Genomic DNA, 16,578 nt, shown 5'->3' with positions numbered 1-16,578 from the left:
ACTGTATAAACCCACTGAATGTCCTCTCTGTAATCAATGCATATTCATAGCTCCATTGATCCACAAATCATTTGTACAACGGTTCACCTGCTTTTCTGGTTCTTAGAGCTGGAATGTAGCAGCTCCTCCAGCTACTCAGGTCAGGTGCTGCACAGTGGGCTATCAGTAGGCTATTCATAAATGATCTGTCTGGACAGGGTATGGCTTAGTAACTTTGTTACTCTATTTCAAATTCCTAATGTAGCCTAGCTACATTCAAACCACTCCAAACAACTGCATAGTATCAGATGTTCTTGTACAATTGGTAAAAAAGTTTGCATACTGTGCATTTCATATTTTCCACTAGGACTACAGCATCTGCTATTTATTAAAGGTATGATTCAGTATTTTCCTGAACACACATTTATACACTTAATTTCCACGTTTTCTCACACTCATAATGCAATTTATACTTAATATTATAGAGGCATGGACAATTTTGTGGAAACATTTAACTTAACAAAAAGGAGCCTAAGCCTTTTTACTACAAATGTTGAGCAACATTCTTATGTGGCCTCTTACCAATGTGGGGCAGTTAAACCCTGACTGGAAGGATTAAATAGAAGCACATGATGAACCAACCCGTGATTTTCACTTGAAACAGACCTCATGCCACGGACTAAATTTATGAATTTAACTTTCCTTTCTCCCCTGACGCCGTAGCCTGCTTCTTTCCATCGAGTCCATGATGGCATCCCCAAGGCTGGAGACGTTCTGCTGCCCAAACCGAGACGCATCGACCGAATTTGTCATTACTTTTCAGCCCCTCTTCTTTGGCGCCATTTGCATCGGTAGCGCAAGTTTAAGTTTGATATTTTCTATTTTACAAATGTTGCCCAAACGTAGGGGTTACAGGCGCCTTGGACAGTACCCTCTTCCCAAACCAGCTTCTTCGTCGAGAATATTGTTTATCATCAGCATATGTGATATACTGGGATGTGCAGGTAAGGCTATATCCCGTTACTTTTCATCAACACCTTGCGCGTCACTGTCGATACCATGGAGAATTTAATCAAAGTTGTAGGCGTACACCACGTTTGCAATTGTGTCCCTCTACTTTATTGTACAATTTTAGATTGTTTATCATAGCTTATGACGGAACCAGATATTGTAGCTAGTGAAATACAATTTATGCATTAGGCATTTTGCAGGCCAATAGGTCTCACATATCATCAGTCAAAGAATGGATTGTTAGCCTACTAGCTTGATTTTATAACAGGCCTGGGGGTCTCACTGCAATCATTACACAAGGACTGAGAGGAGAATGTGTATGTGGAGGAGCAACGGATACACACACAATTGTGATTGTGATACAGCCTGGAATCGAACCAGGGTCTGTAGTAACGCCTCTAGCACTGATATGCAGTGCCACTCGGGAGCCCCCCTCATTGACATCCTGTAAAACAGATCTTTATAAGATGGTCAGATGTTTTGAGAGGTCTTGTTGTGTTTGTCTCCTCCAGGTATCATAGTGAGGTCATCCATCTGGCTGGGCCTGCCCAACCTTGTCAGAGGGATCAATGTGGCCAACAACAGCGACATGTGGCCAGAGGTGTTCTGTGTTGGCAGTGCAGTATGTATGATAGATGTTTTCTTGACCATGTGACCTAACCAAGAAAACCGTCTGACCTAGCAGAGGAGACAAATTTGAGCTCAGCAAATATACAGTACTGGGAGTAACAGGCTACCAGATGATATGATCTTACATTTGAAACAGTCACTTGCATGACAAAATGGTGGTTAAAGGGATACTTTGGGATTTTGGCAATGGCGCCCTTTATCTACTTTTCCAGAGTCAGATGAACTTGTGGATACCATTTTTATGTCTCTGTGTCCAGTATGAAGGAAGTTAGAAGTAGCATGCTAGCAGATACCCATAGACTTCCAGTCATTGTGCTAACGCTAGTTAGCATTGCCTCGTGAAACTACCTCTAACTTCCTTCATACCTAAAGCTTAAAGAAGTTATAACAACCATCTCACTGCACACAGCAGAGGGTGTTGAGGAGAGTCAGGCGTGTTGAACCAACACCTTTATTTAGAGCAGGTATGCGCAATGGCGTTGGGGGTGCGCCAAATAAAAATGTGATTCACAATATTTACATTATTTTCAAACAGTCCATTTATATTTTCCAACGGGGCTATACATTTGGGGGAGGTTGTTTTCTCGCCCGAGTAGCCTCGTTTCACTGCCAAAAATAAAATTAAACCATCTAGTGTTCAGCGAAATAACAACACAATGTCAAATACAAGTAGCCTAGTCAAATAATTAACATCCATTCAAATTAACTGTTACTCTCTCGCGGGAATTCCACTAACGGTCTGTATGTACCCAGGAAAGCACCGAACAACAGACAGCGACGTTGGACCATCGAAGAGGGGCAAATATGATGAGAACTACATTGATTTGGGGTTCTCTTATGTTGGGAGTAGTGCCTTTCCTCAGCCACAGTGTGTTATATGTGCAAAAGTACTATCTCACAACTCGATGAAACCTTCACTCTTCTGCAGACATTTAGAAACAAAACATGCCAATTTGAAAAATAAGCCACGGGAGTTTTTTGAGCAAGAATTAAGACAACTTTCAAGTAGTAAGCTACCAAGTGGCTAGGATAGGCAAACCCCATACTATTGTGGAGGACTTGATTCTTCCTGCTGCCGCGGATATGGCTGGGACAATGCTGGGGGAAAAGACCCAAAAAACTATACAGACAATTTCTCCATCAAACAACACTGTTTCACGACGCATCAGTGACATGGCAGGACAATTACTGCTTCGCATTACAAGCCAGTGAATTATATGCATTACAGCTGGATGAGTCAACAGACGTGGCGGGCCTGGCACAGTTCTTGGTATATGTCCATTACGTTTATGGGGGGTCAATTAAGGAAGACATCCTCTTCTGCAAACCACTGGAAACCAGGACAACAGGAGAGGATATTTTTAAAGTACTGGACAGCTTTGTGACATCAAATGGACTTTGGTGGTCAAGATGTGTTTGTATCTGTACCGATGCCGCTAAGCCATGACAGGGAGACATAGTGGAGTGGTAACGTGCGCGCAAGCAGTTGTTCCCGACACCACTTGGATACACTGCAGCATCCACCGAGAGGCTCTTGCTGCCAAAGGAATGCCTGACAGCTTGAAAGACGTTTTGGACACTACAGTGAAAATGGTTAACTTTGTTAAAGCAAGGCCCCTGAACTCTTGTGTATTTTCTGCACTATAAAATGATAAGGGCAGCGACCATGTAACGCTTTCACAACATACAGAAGTGCGCTGGTTATCAAGGGGCAAAGTATTGACGTGTTTTTTTTAAATTGAGAGACAAGCTTAAAGTTGTCTTTACTGACCATAATTTTCACTTGTCTGACCGCTTGCATGATGACGAGTTTCTCACACGACTGGCTTATCTGGGTGATGTTTTTTCTCACCTGAATGATCTGAATCTAGGATTACAGGGACTCGCCGCAACTATATTCAATGTGCGGGACAAAATTGAGGCTATGATTAAGGAGTTGGAGCTCTTCTCTATCTGCATTAACAAGGACAACACACAGGTCTTTCCATCATTGTATGATTTTTTGTGTGCAAATGAAAGCACTTCATGATGACGGAAGTGAGTGCTACGGGGCGATAGTCGTTTAGCTCAGTTACCTTAGCTATCTTGGGAACAGGAACAATGGTGGCCCTCTTGAAGCATGTGGGAACAGCAGACTGGGATAGGGATTGATTGAATATGTCCATAAACACACCAGCCAGCTGGTCTGCGCATGCTCTGAGGACGCGGCTAGGGATGCCGTCTAGGCCGGCAGCCTTGCAAGGGTTAACACGTTTAAATGTTTTACTCACGTTGGCTGCGGTGAAGGAGAGTCCACATGTTTTGGTAGCGGCCGTGTCGGTGGCACTGTATTGTCCTCAAAGCGAGCAAAGAAGTTGTTTAGTTTGTCTTGGAGCAAGACATCGGGGTCTGCGACGGGGCTAGTTTTCTTTTTGTAGTCTGTGATTAACTGTAGACCCTGCCACATTCCTCTCGTGTCTGAGCCGTTGAATTGTGACTCTACTTTGTCTCTATACTGACGCTTAGCTTGTTTGATTGCCTTGCGGAGGGAATAGCTACACTGTTTGTATTCGGTCATGTTTCCGGTCGCCTTGCCCTGATTAAAAGCAGTGGTTTGCACTTTCAGTTTTGCGCGAATGCTGCCATCAATCCACGGTTTCTGTTTGGGGAAGGTTTTAATAGTCGCTGTTGGTACAACATCACCGATGCACTTGCTAATAATCTCGCTTACCTAATCAGCGTGTTGGACATGTTGTTGTTCAACGCTATCCAGAACATATCCCAGTCCACGTGATCGAAGCAATCTTGAAGCGTGGAATCAGATTGGTTGGACCAGCGTTGAACAGACCTTAGCACGGGCGTTTCCTGTTTTAGTTTCTGTCTATAGGCTGGGAGCAACAAAATGGAGTCGTGGTCAGATTTGCCGAAAGGAAGGCGAGGGATGACTTTGTATGCATCGCGGAAGTTAGAGTAGCAATGATCCAGAATTTTACCAGCCCGGGTCGCGCATTTGATATGCTGATAAAATTTAGAGAGCCTTGTTTTCAGATTAGCTTCAGTTGGGTGCGAAATTACGTAGGTACTTTCCCGAAACGGATGACACAAACAACTGGATTCATTATCCCTTTCATGCCCTGCCTCCAGTCCAGTAACCGATATCTGAACAAGAGAGCCTCATCGAAATTGCAACAAGCGGTTCTGTGAAAATTGAATTTAATCAGAAGCCACTGCCAGATTTCTGGATTGGGCTGCGCTCAGAGTATCCTGCCTTGGCAAATCGCTCTGTTAAGACACTGCTGCCCTTTGCAACCACGTACCTATGTGAGAGTGAATTCTTGGCCCCCACTAGCATGAAAACTAAATACAGGCACAGACTGTGTGTTGGAAATGATTTAAGACGGAGACTCTCTCCAGTACAACCCAATATTGCAGAGTTATGTGCATTCTTTCAAGCATACCCTTCTCATTGACATGTGGTGAGTTATTCACAATTTTCAATAAACAAATAAAGTTTTATATGTAAGATGGCTAAATAAAGAGCAAAAGTATTGATTATTATTATTTTATTATTTGTGCCCTGGTCCTATAAAAGCTCTTTGTCACTTCCCATGAGCAGGTTTGTGACAAAAACTCACACTCATTCTTATGTTTAATAAATGTATCGTATAGTCTGTGTGTGTGGCAGGCTTACAATGATGGCAAAAAACAACATTTGGGAGTGCGCTGACCCTGGTGCTAGAGGGGGTACGCAGCTGAAGGTTGAATGTTTGAAGGGGTACGGGACTATAAAATGTTTGGGAACCACTGATTTAGAGCATGTGAAATTCCCTGAATAAGTAAATTACTCTGCAGGAAGCATTTAGCAACCTTCATCCAGTTTTTGGGCTTGAACACACTGACTGACATTTGCAGAGATGGTCATGTATACATGTAACTCTTAATGCATATGGAGACACATACATAGGCTTATTTGAAATAAAAGAGATTCGACCTATATTAGTTTTAGTTACATTAAAAAGCTATCTAGTTACTTATTTAGGAGAGATTCTAAACCATGTTTATAATCCTGTATGATGCTGTGTTGTTCTGATGTTGAATCTGGTTTTGTGTTCCCGAGATGTGGATCCAGCTGTTCTTCAGTGCATCTTTCTGGTGGACCTTCTGTTACGCTGTGGACGTCTTCCTGGTGGTCAGAAGATCTGCAGGAATCAGGTAGTCTATACTCTCCCCCTGCCATCTATCACCTTCTGCTATATCACTTCTATATCAAATCTGTTTTCTCTCAATAAAACTCTTGACTATGTCTCCAATTGGTGAAAATACTGTAGCCTCTGATGTGCGCTATCATCAATATAATATCTGTAATCTCTCATTATAATATAGCTACAACTCCTCAATATAGAACTCCTGTCTTTCCAGTTGGGCAAAAGTACTACAGCCTCTGATGTAACGCAAAAACAAATATTGTTTTGAATTATTAATACTGGCCTAATGATATGCCACTTCCATTAGGCAGCGGATGTGTAAATCTGCTCTTCAGTTCTGATACCACTTCTCTCTGGGCTTTACCGTGTATCTCATATGTAATCAGTGAAATATTGTGTGCAGTATACTGTGTCTGTTGAAATCTCTGCCTGGCTCATGACGTGATGTGTGTCTTGTTGTTCCGTCAGTACCATCATCCTCTATCACATGATCACATGGGGTCTGGCTGTGTTGCTGTGTGTGGAGGGTGTGGCTATGCTCTACTACCCATCCATCTCCAGGTATGTCAACAGCTTCCCACTGGGCACAGATGTCAATTCAACGTCTATTTCACATTGGTTCAACGTCATTTTATTGAAGTGGAAACAATGTTGATTCAACCAGCGTGTGCCCAGTGGGTTGGCTTTGTCTGTGTCTATGACATCACGCTTGTGTTGTTCTGAAATGCACTGAAAATGTGACTGTTTACTGTACTGCTGACTGTCAACATACTGGGATGAGTGAGCATTGTCTCAGAATACATGATGATGAGGAATGTATGATATTGTGCTAACTGGTGTGGGTTATACAGTGAATAACACAATGTTTTGCTTTTGTTCTTGATGTTAGACCAGTTTTCTGTGCATTCCAAGACCTGTGCAGTGCTGGCAGTCAATAGCCATATTATAGTTAAATGACTGAGGATTGTGGTGTGCAAACCCAACATTTCTCTCTCTACTGATTCTCCTGTGATCCTTCCTCCCTGCTTGGAGGAAACGTGCATGGTTGTGTGATGTGCAGTGCATTTCTCTCAGTGTGCTCTCTTGTGTTGCAGCTGTGAAAATGGCCTGCAGCATGCCATTCCTCACTACATTACTACCTACGCTCCTCTAATGCTGGTGCTTATAGTCAACCCTACACTGTTCGCCAGGACTGTGTCTGCAGGTCAGTTCACCCTGCCCCTCCGGCCCAAGCTCTTTATGATACAGAGCCCTGAACAGGCAATACGCTTCCAAAATGGCACCCTATTCCCTATTTAGTGCACTACTTTTGACCAGGGCCCAGCACACTCATATCAGATATTCCATACAGAGATAGATACTAACAGCTCTATTGTATTGAACTGTATAGGCCTACAGAAATGTGTTTTATCTCTAAACGTTTTAATCTTTCATACCTATTCTTTTTCAAAATAAAGGTTTTGTGATGATCATCAAAATAGAAAGGAAAGGAAGTGAACGTTTGTATTTTCCGTTCAGTGACAGCATTATTGAAGGGACGACAAGGGATCTACACAAAAAACGAGAGACGCCTGGGAACAGAGATAAAAATGCGCTTCTTCAAAATCATGCTGGTCTTTTTTATTTGGTAAGACCAGAATATTGCATTTCATTGTTGTATACACAGTACACAGTATGCAATTTCTCCTGTGTTCTGTTGTATTGCGTTATATTGTATTGTGTTCTGTTGTATTGTCAGCCAAACAGCATACAAAAACTTGATGGCAAGTGAAATGGTTATGGAGGAATCTACAGTACCAGTCAAAGGTTTTGGACACAACTACTCATTCAAGAGTTTTTCTTAATTTTTTACTATTTTCTTCGTTGAAGAATAATAGTGGAGACATCAAAACTATGAAATAACAGACTTGGAATCATGTAGTAACCAAAAAAGTGTTAAACAATTCAAAATATATTTTTGATTTTTCAAGTAGCAACCCTTTGCCTTGATGACAGCTTTGCACACTCTTGTCATTCTCTCAACCAGATTCATGAGTAATGCTTTTCCAACAGTCTTGAAGGAGTTCCCACATTTGCTAAGCACTTGTTGGCTGCTTTTCCTTTACTCTGCGGTCCAACTCATCCCAAACCATCTCAATTGGGTTGAGGTCGGGTGATTGTGGAAGCCAGGTCATCTGATGCAGCACTCCATCACTCTCCTTATTGGTCAAATAGCCCTTACACAGCCTGGAGGTGTGTTTTGGGTCATTGTCCTGTTGAAAAACAAATTATAGTCCCACTAAGGGCAAACCAGATGGGATGGTGTATCGCTGCAGAATGCTGTGGTAGCCGTGCAGGTTAAGTGTGCCTTGAATTCTAAATAAATCACAGACAGTGTCACCAGCAAAGCACCATCACACCTCCTCCTCCATGCTTCATGGTAGGAACCACACATGTAGAGATCATCCATTCACCTACTCTGCATCTGACAAAGACAAGGTGGTTGGAACCAAAAATCTCAAATTTGGACTCATCAGACCAAAGGACAAATTTCCACCAGTCTAATGTCCATTGCTCATGTTTCTTGGCCCAAGCAAGTCTCTTCTTATTATTGTTGTCCTTGTAGTGGTTTCTTTGCAGCATTTCGTCAGGAAGGCCTGATTCACGCAGTCTCCTCTGAACAGTTGATGTTGAGATGTGTCTGTTACTTGAATTCTGTGAAACATTTATTTGGTCTGCAATCTGAGGTGCAGTTAACTCTAATGAACTTATGCTCTGCAGCATAGGTAACTCTGGGTATTCCTTTCCCTGTGGCGGTCTTCATTAGAGCCAGTTTCATCATAGCACTTCATGGTTTTTGCGACTGCACTTGAAGAAACCTTCAAAGTTCTTGAAATGTTCCGGATTGACTGACCTTCATGTCTTAAAGTAATGATGGACTGTTGTTTTACTTTGCTTATTTGAGCTGTTCTTGCCATAATATGGACTTGGTCTTTTACCAAATAGGGCTATCTTCTGTATAACACCTCTACATTGTCACAACACAACTGATTGGCTCAAATGCATTAAGAAGGAAAGAAATGAACTTTTAACAAGGTACACCTGTTAATTGAATGCATTCCAGGTGACTACCTCATGAAGCTGGTTGAGAGAATGCCAAGCGTGTGCAAAGCTGTCATCAAGGCAACGGGTGGCTACTTTGAAAAATCTAAAATATATTTTGATTTGTTTAACACTTTTTTGGTTACTACATGATTCCATATGTGTTATTTCATAGTTTTGATGTCTTCACTATTATTCTACAATGTAGAAAATAGTCAAATTAAAGAAAAACCCTTGAATGAGAAGGTTTGTCCAAACTTTTGACTGGTACTGTATATTACAGCTCTTGTTAACAAAGTCACCTTACATTTGATTAAGGCAACTGTCCTTCCTGAATGTCTTTCATAAAGTCCATGACTTTCCTCAGAGAGGTCATACTTATAATGCTGTAGTGTAAATACATGTATTTAAAACAAAAAACACTTTCAGAATATTATGAAGGCCCGCAGAGGCCCCTTGGAATCTAATATCCAAGTTTCCAAATGGAATAACTGGCACTTCAACTGATTTTTTTACTACACTTTTAATCAATTACTTTAATTACTTTTGTAGGTAGCCCTGGGTGAATCTGTCTAGTCAGCAATGGAACAAAACATTAGCACTATTAAAAATAAGCCTCAGTAGAAGAGGTTTCCTCCATGTTCAACATTTAACGAGTATCAGACCACTACTCATTCTCTAACCGACAATAGATCTCAAGACAAATCCCTCTAAAACATTCTGTATGCTTTCCTGCCATTAATGTACAATACCTGTATCATAATTCACACTTTTCAGCTGGCTTCCCAACATCATCAATGAGAGCCTGCTGTTTTACCTGGAGATGCAGACGGACATAAAAGCCAGTGACCTGAAAAATATACGAAACACAGCCCTCATCACTTGGTTTATCATGGTGGGTTCACTTTGAATCCATTTTGATTATATTAAAAGATCTTAGCCAAAGCGTTTGTTTGTGTAGCAAACTTGTCCAGCACCAATGTTAGTGTGTTACACTGAAGGCTTAGGTTTGTTCATACCTGAGGGTTTCTGTGTTCTACTGTTTCAAGGGGATCCTGAACCCCATGTCAGGCTTCCTCAACACGTTGGCCTTCCATGGCTGGACAGGCTTTGACGTGGACTGCAGCCTGCAGAGGAGAAGGGAGCTGGCCTGGGATTCAGCCTCCACCTCGGCGGCTAAAGTGGGGGGCTACAACCCCATCGTGGGCTCCACCCTGCTCTACCAGAGCCACGTCCAGGAGCCCAAGAACATGACTGGCAAGAACATCAAGGGCAATGGGCAGCCAGCCTCCGACGCCATCAGCGTCCTATCAGAAGGTAATGGGCATACATGGCTGCAGAGCAGGGAGAATGGCAATGGTAACTCCCGAGTGTATCTGGGCTGGTGAAACCGGTAATACCCACACTGGTCATCATCATCTAGATTCTACTGTGCATGGTGCTGCCAATAAAGCTGCTCTTGGTCTGTTTCATATTATACCACCGTGGGTTTGGTTTTAGATTATAAAGTTATAGATGGCTTCAGACCCATAGGAAATGTGCCTCACTCACCTGGCAAAGGTTCCCTTAGTAAAGCCAGTTTTGATAATATAATACTGTCAGACATTGTCCCCAGGTCCAGCTTAGATGATTTCTTGTAGAGGATGATGGTCTAAGCCAGGAGAATTTACCAGGGACAAAAGGATTTGGTTCTCATCAAGAAATGACATTTACAGTGCCCTCATAAAGTATTCACATCCTTTGACTTTTTCCAATTGTTGTTGTGTTACAGCCTGAATTGAAAATTGATTAAATTGAGCTTTTGTGTCACTAGCCTAAACACATAATGTAAAAGTGGAATGATGTTTTACATTTTCTTTGAACAATTTAATTAAAAAGCTGAAATGTCTTCAGTCAATAAGTATTCAACCCCTTTGTTATAGCATGTTTAAATATGTTCAGGAGTAAGGATTTACTTGACAAGTCACATAATAAGTTGCACGAACTCACTCTGTGTGCAATAATAGTCTTTAACATGATTTTTAAATGACTACGTAAACTCTATACTCCACACATACAGTTACTGTATCTTTAAGGTCCATCAGTCGAGCAGTGAATTTCAAATGCAGATTCAACCACAAAGAGCAAGGCCAGGGAGGTTTTCCAATGCCTCGCAAAGAAGGGCACCTATTGGGTAGGCCGTCATTGTAATAAAGATTTTGTTCTTAACTGACTTGCCGAGTTAAATAAAGGTTAAATATAAAAATAAATATAAAATATTGGTAGAAAAAAAACAGACATTGAATATCCCTTTGAGCATGGTGAAGTTATTAATTACACTTTTGATGGTGTATCAATACACCCAGTCACGACAAAGATACAGGTGTCCTTCCTAACTCAGTTGATGGTGAGGAAGGAAGCCGCTCAGAGATTTCACCACCTAAATGACAGAGTGAAAAGAAGGAAGCCTGTACAGAATACAAACGTTCCAAAACATGCATCCTGTTTGCAATAAGGAATTAAATTAAAACTGAAAAATAAAATTGGCAAAGAAATAAACTTTATGTCCTGAATACAAAGAGTTATATTTGGGGCAAATTCAGCACAACACATCACTGAGTACCACTCTTCATATTTTCAAGCGTGGTGGTGGCTGCATCATGTTATGGGTATGCTTGTCATCGGCAAGGACTAGGGAGTTTTTTAGGATTAAAAGAAACGGAATAGAGCTAAGCACAGACAAAATCATGGCGGATAACCTGCTACCTGGTTTCCAACAGACACTGGGAGAAAAATTCACCTTTCAGCAGGACAATAACCTAAAACACAAGGACAAATATACAATACAATGTGTTGTGATTAATGCCTTGTCTGCTATTAAACCTGTTAGTTCATATGCCTTGCGACCGTGATACATGCCTAAGGCTGAGACAATAAAAAGACACAATGGCAGCAGAAATTCAATGGCAGCAGAAATTCAACTTTGTAAAGTATATTGCTGGTAACAAACAGTTACATGACCTACAGTATGGTCAATAAAGTTAATGTTTCCGACAATTTCGGACTACTATACAACTATTGATTTAGAACCACAGAGAAATACTGCAGGTCGCAAACACTACTATTCCAGCACCATTTCAACTTCAACATCATATCACCTATGATTACTCTAACACATTGACAACTTAAAGATACTAAAAACAATTTAGTCCAATCAACATAAGCTAAATGTGATGTGGCTGGCCATGGTTATGATTTATGTGTGTGTGTGTGTGTGTGTGTGTGTGTGTGTGTGTGTGTGTGTGTGTGTGTGTGTGTGTGTGTGTGTGTGTGTGTGTGTGTGTGTGTGTGTGTTCATGCAAGCAGAAAAAAAAACTGTTTGACTCACCCGACTTATAGAGAAATGCCAATGCCATCCTCCTCTCATTCATGTTGATGAAACAGTCTCTACCGAACAGTACACGCTTCAGTTTTTTGTTGTCCTAGGCGACCTGGCTAAAATTCTTGCTCGCTAGCCTAATTTCCTTTCATGGGCAACCTTAGCTAGTTAACATTAGCCTTCTACATCTAGCTACATATTGACCTTCCTTCATCTCAGTCCAGGGACACAATGTATTTTATGGTTGGATCAAAATCGCAGTTATAATCATTAACCAGTATAGAGAATTAAGTAAAACCACAAGACAAAATCCCTATCTCCATACATGGCTAATTTAGGAAAAGGCCATTTTTTGCTAGCTAGCTAGCCACCGGAAGACAACACACAAGATGCAACAATTCAAGTTGTTTCTATCGATTATGTATTTCTCTGTGATAGGAGTGAAGCCAAATCCAAACGGGTTTCCCTTGACACTTTCTTTTGGCGTACCAGGACCATTCACAGTTCAGCTCACTCAGTTTAGCTCAACGCTGATTGGCTATTATTTTAAACTTTTTTAATCAAGGAAGGCCAAATGCTCACTGGCTTCCCTTGCATTCAATGCTATGGGCGGCAACAATGTCATAATCTTTTTGACCAGACAGCATCAGATGGATTGTCTACACATACAGAGACAGAGGGGCACTGTTTCGGTCACTTGGATGCTTTCTCCAGTGAGATATATTCAGCATCTTGCGAATTTAAAGAAAATTATGAAAACACAAAGAGATACATACATTTTTTTCTTAGTCCATTTTTTGGGGAAGCCTAGCTTCCCTTGGCATCCATGAATACACACCACTGTTCCTGAGTGGCATAGTAACAGTTTTGGCTTGGTTCATAACTTTTGTGAAACATCACAGTTAAAAATATATGGCAAATAGAAATCAGACTGGATGGTGTTCAGAGATAGATGGGAGGGGTTAAGGGTAGTGGAAGGATAGGAGTAAAAACAAAAGATAACTATTGTAAAATCGATTGTGACTGTAAAATTGATATAGTATGTATAAGCTGGAAGTAGATGCATAAGTGTTGTTGTTCATTAGTTTACTCCAATTAGGGGAGGGGTGGTAGGGTTCGTGGAAAATAATATAGGAACATTTATTTTAAAAAGATGTGGATATGTGTACTGTATGTATGTATATATTTGGAAAGTATTCAGACCCCTTGACTTTTTCCACATTTTATTACGTTACAGCCGTATTCTAAAATGGATTCAATTGTTGTTTCCTCATCAATCTACACACAATACCCCATAATGACAAAGCAAAAACAGGTTTTTAGAAATGTTTGCAAATGTATTACATATAAAAAATGTAAATACTACATTTACATAAAGTATTTAGACCCTACTTAGTACTTTGTTGAAGCACCTTTGGCAGCGATTACATTCTTGAGTCTTCTTGAGTATGACGCTAAAAGCTTGGCACACCTGTATTTGGGGAGTTTCTCCCATTCTTCTCTGCAGATCCTCTCAACCTCTGTCAGGTTGGATGGGTAGCGTCACTGCACAGCTTTTTTCTGGTCTCTCCAGAGATGTTCGATCAGGTTCAAGTCCGGGCTCTGGCTGGGCCACTCATAGATATTTAGAGACTTTACTGAAGTGTACTGAAGCCACGCCTGCATTGTCTTGGCTGTGTGCTTAGTGTCGTTGTCCTATTGGAAGGTGGAAGGTGTTGGAAGGTGAACCTTTGCCCCAGTCTGATGTCCTGAGCGCTCTGGAGTGGGTTTTCATCAAAGATCTCACTGTACTTTTCTCCGTGCATCTTTCTCTCGATCCTGACTAGTCTCCCAGTCCCTGCCTCTGAAAAATATCCCCAAAGCATGATGCTGCCACCACCATGCTTCACCGTAGGGATGGTGCCAGGTTTCCTCCAGACGTGACGCTTGGCATTCAGGCCAAAGAGTTCAATCTTTAGTTTCATCAGACCAGAGAATCTTGTTTCTCATGGTCAGAGTCCTTCAGGTGCCTTTTGGCAACTCTAAGTGGGCTGTCATGTGCCTTTTACTGAGGAGTGGTTTCCGTCTGGCCACTCTACCATAAAGTCCTGATCGGTGGAGTGCTGCAGAGATGGTTGTCTTCTGGAAAGTTCTCCCAACTCCACAGAGGAACTCTGGAACTCTGTCAGAGTGACCATCGGGTTCTTGGTCACCTCCCTGATCATGGTTCTTCTTCTTCCCCAATTGGCCAGGCAGCCAGATCTAGAAAGAGTCTTGGTGGTTCCAAACTTCTTCCATTTAAGAATGATGGAGGCCACTGTGTTCTTGGGGACCATCAATGCAGCAGAAATTCTTTGGTACCCTTCCCCAGATCTGTGCCTCGACACATTTGTAAAAACCTGTTTTCGCTTTGTCATTATGGGGTATTGGTTGTAGATCAATGAGGATTTTATTTATTTTTGAATAAGTCTAATGTACATTTTTTGGAAAAAGTCAAGGGGTCCGAATACTTTCCGAATGCACTGTATAGAGTATTTCTAAAAACATAATTTCACTTTGTCATTATGGGGTATTGTGTGTAGATGGTTGAGAAAAAATATTTTGAATAAATTTTGAATTGAAGCTGTAACACAGCAAAATGTGGAATAAGTCAAAGGGTATGAATACTTTGAAGGCACTGTACTGTTTTTGTAGTATAGTAGAACATGTATTGAACAGGGATGTGCTGCTGTATATCTTAAGTCCATAATGTCAAATATTGAAAATGTACAACTATTTAAACAGACTTAGTGAGTTGTTTGTGTGCACAATTTCAAGATAATGTACACCAATATTGAATGTTTTTGATTGATGATCAGGATCCCTGACAGTCATCCTAACGTTAATGAAAACCCCTTAAGAAATAAACATTTAAGGCTTTAGTGTTTCTTGTTTATGAATATAGGTCTGCATATTTTCGATTTTTTATAAAGTAAAAATATGTAAATCATGACTTTCAAGGATCGTAAATCCCATGGGAATTAAGTTTCAATATAGAGTTAAGGTGAATTGTTAGGCTTTACTTTTTTTTTTAACAAGAGGATCCAAATATTTGAACCCATAACAACACATGCAAATAGTCCTGTCAAAACTATTCTAAAATTCCCAAAATACATTTGTCAATCATTTGAAACATATGCCAGATATTTGTATGAAGTTGTGCATGCCTTGAATGAAGAGAGCAGCAGCAGAGGACGTATGATAATTTTAGGCACTTGGGAGTTATGATTTGAAGTGTAAGAGAAGGGATATATTGTATATACCCACTTAACTCAGTCATCTCCCCTATTTTGTCTTGCTAGGTTCAGAGTCTAGTACAATTGAAATCGACATTTCCACTGAGCACCAAGACTATGAGGATATAGACGCAGATGGAGAATCATTGGGGAGTTCTGCAAGGCACTAGCTGGAGCCACAAGCTGCTGCATCACCTGCTGCCAGCCTCCACTCTCCATCTTGTTTTTGTCTCTCCCCCACTGAGTTTTAGACCCTGTCCCCATCCTCTGTTTGAAAACCCTCAACTCAGTCACCTCTTTAGATCCAACAGCAGTGTTAAAAATGATCTGTCTACCTGTACCATTTCAGTTATTTCGCTCTAAAGAACTGCCAATTAATTACTGCTGTAGCACAGTCATAGGTTTGCTGTTATCACAGAACAACATGACACATTTGGCCACCAGTCAGCTCCTCATATGTCGTGACCATAAATAACAGGACCATTTAATTTGCCTGAGCACTGAACACACACACACAGCCCTCTTAAATCGCCATTTGCTAAAGACAGTGTGGTGTTACATTATTGAACTGTCACCTGTACAGTAATGGAATAGTCCCCAAGGCTACCTTATATTCCTGCTTTAGCAAACTGGCTCAAATTAAGATCTTACATCTGTATTACTGCCCTTTAAATGTGCCTTACTTACTGCAGAAGCATGTATGCCTATATGCCTTGTTCACATAACTAGCCCCCAAAAGCATAAAATAATGGGAATATCTTACCTGAGATGCTATTTCGAGGAAAACAATATGTAGTTAGGGTTTTTAACATTACATTTTTTACATTGCACTTTGATTCTATTTTATACAGTATTAAACATGGAGCAATTGTTGAGGTTTTGTGGTGTTATCTTTAACCCAAATTCAAGCAGGGTCTCAGAGCATTGTCATTTCAAGTTTGATAATGTATCACAAGCTAAATGATAACATTAAATATCTCCTACAGTGCTACACTAACACACTGTCTACTTCATCATTATGCACATGATCATAGTAATGCTATACATTCTGCTGCATAAGTGACAAGAACCCAACAATACA

The 16,578-nt window shown here is 40.9% G+C and overlaps 1 protein-coding gene across 2 annotated transcripts; it reads left to right on the top strand.

Annotated features, from left to right (window-relative positions):
- Window positions 1-181: 181 nt before the first annotated feature.
- LOC106582099 (G-protein coupled receptor 143) lies at window positions 182-16,494 on the top strand. Of its 2 annotated transcripts, XM_014164843.2 has the most exons (10): window positions 182-373; window positions 703-983; window positions 1,503-1,612; window positions 5,717-5,811; window positions 6,273-6,365; window positions 6,899-7,008; window positions 7,323-7,431; window positions 9,663-9,780; window positions 9,935-10,202; window positions 15,564-16,494. In XM_014164843.2, the coding sequence occupies exons 2-10, from the start codon at window positions 725-727 to the stop codon at window positions 15,665-15,667; spliced, it is 1,266 nt and encodes a 421-aa protein (XP_014020318.1). In that variant the 5' UTR covers window positions 182-373; window positions 703-724; the 3' UTR covers window positions 15,668-16,494. The 2 variants fall into 2 exon arrangements, with proteins under 2 accessions (XP_014020318.1, XP_014020317.1); XM_014164842.2 differs by lacking the exon at window positions 182-373 and having other exon boundaries at window positions 623-983.
- Window positions 16,495-16,578: the final 84 nt, after the last annotated feature.

The sequence above is a fragment of the Salmo salar genome, chromosome ssa21 (genome assembly GCF_905237065.1).
Source record: "Salmo salar chromosome ssa21, Ssal_v3.1, whole genome shotgun sequence".
Taxonomy (NCBI): domain Eukaryota; kingdom Metazoa; phylum Chordata; class Actinopteri; order Salmoniformes; family Salmonidae; genus Salmo; species Salmo salar.
Note: the sequence above shows the minus strand (reverse complement) of the source record. Positions and strands in the feature narration are given on the sequence as shown.

Excerpts from the sequence above, each read along its gene's own strand:
- LOC106582099 (XM_014164843.2), top strand. The coding sequence starts at position 725 with ATGATGGCATCCCCAAGGCTGGAGACGTTCTGCTGCCCAAACCGAGAC. Across the intron at positions 6,366-6,898 it reads TACTACCCATCCATCTCCAG|CTGTGAAAATGGCCTGCAGC; the intron begins GTATGTCAACAG and ends CTTGTGTTGCAG. Across the intron at positions 7,009-7,322 it reads CGCCAGGACTGTGTCTGCAG|TGACAGCATTATTGAAGGGA; the intron begins GTCAGTTCACCC and ends TTTTCCGTTCAG.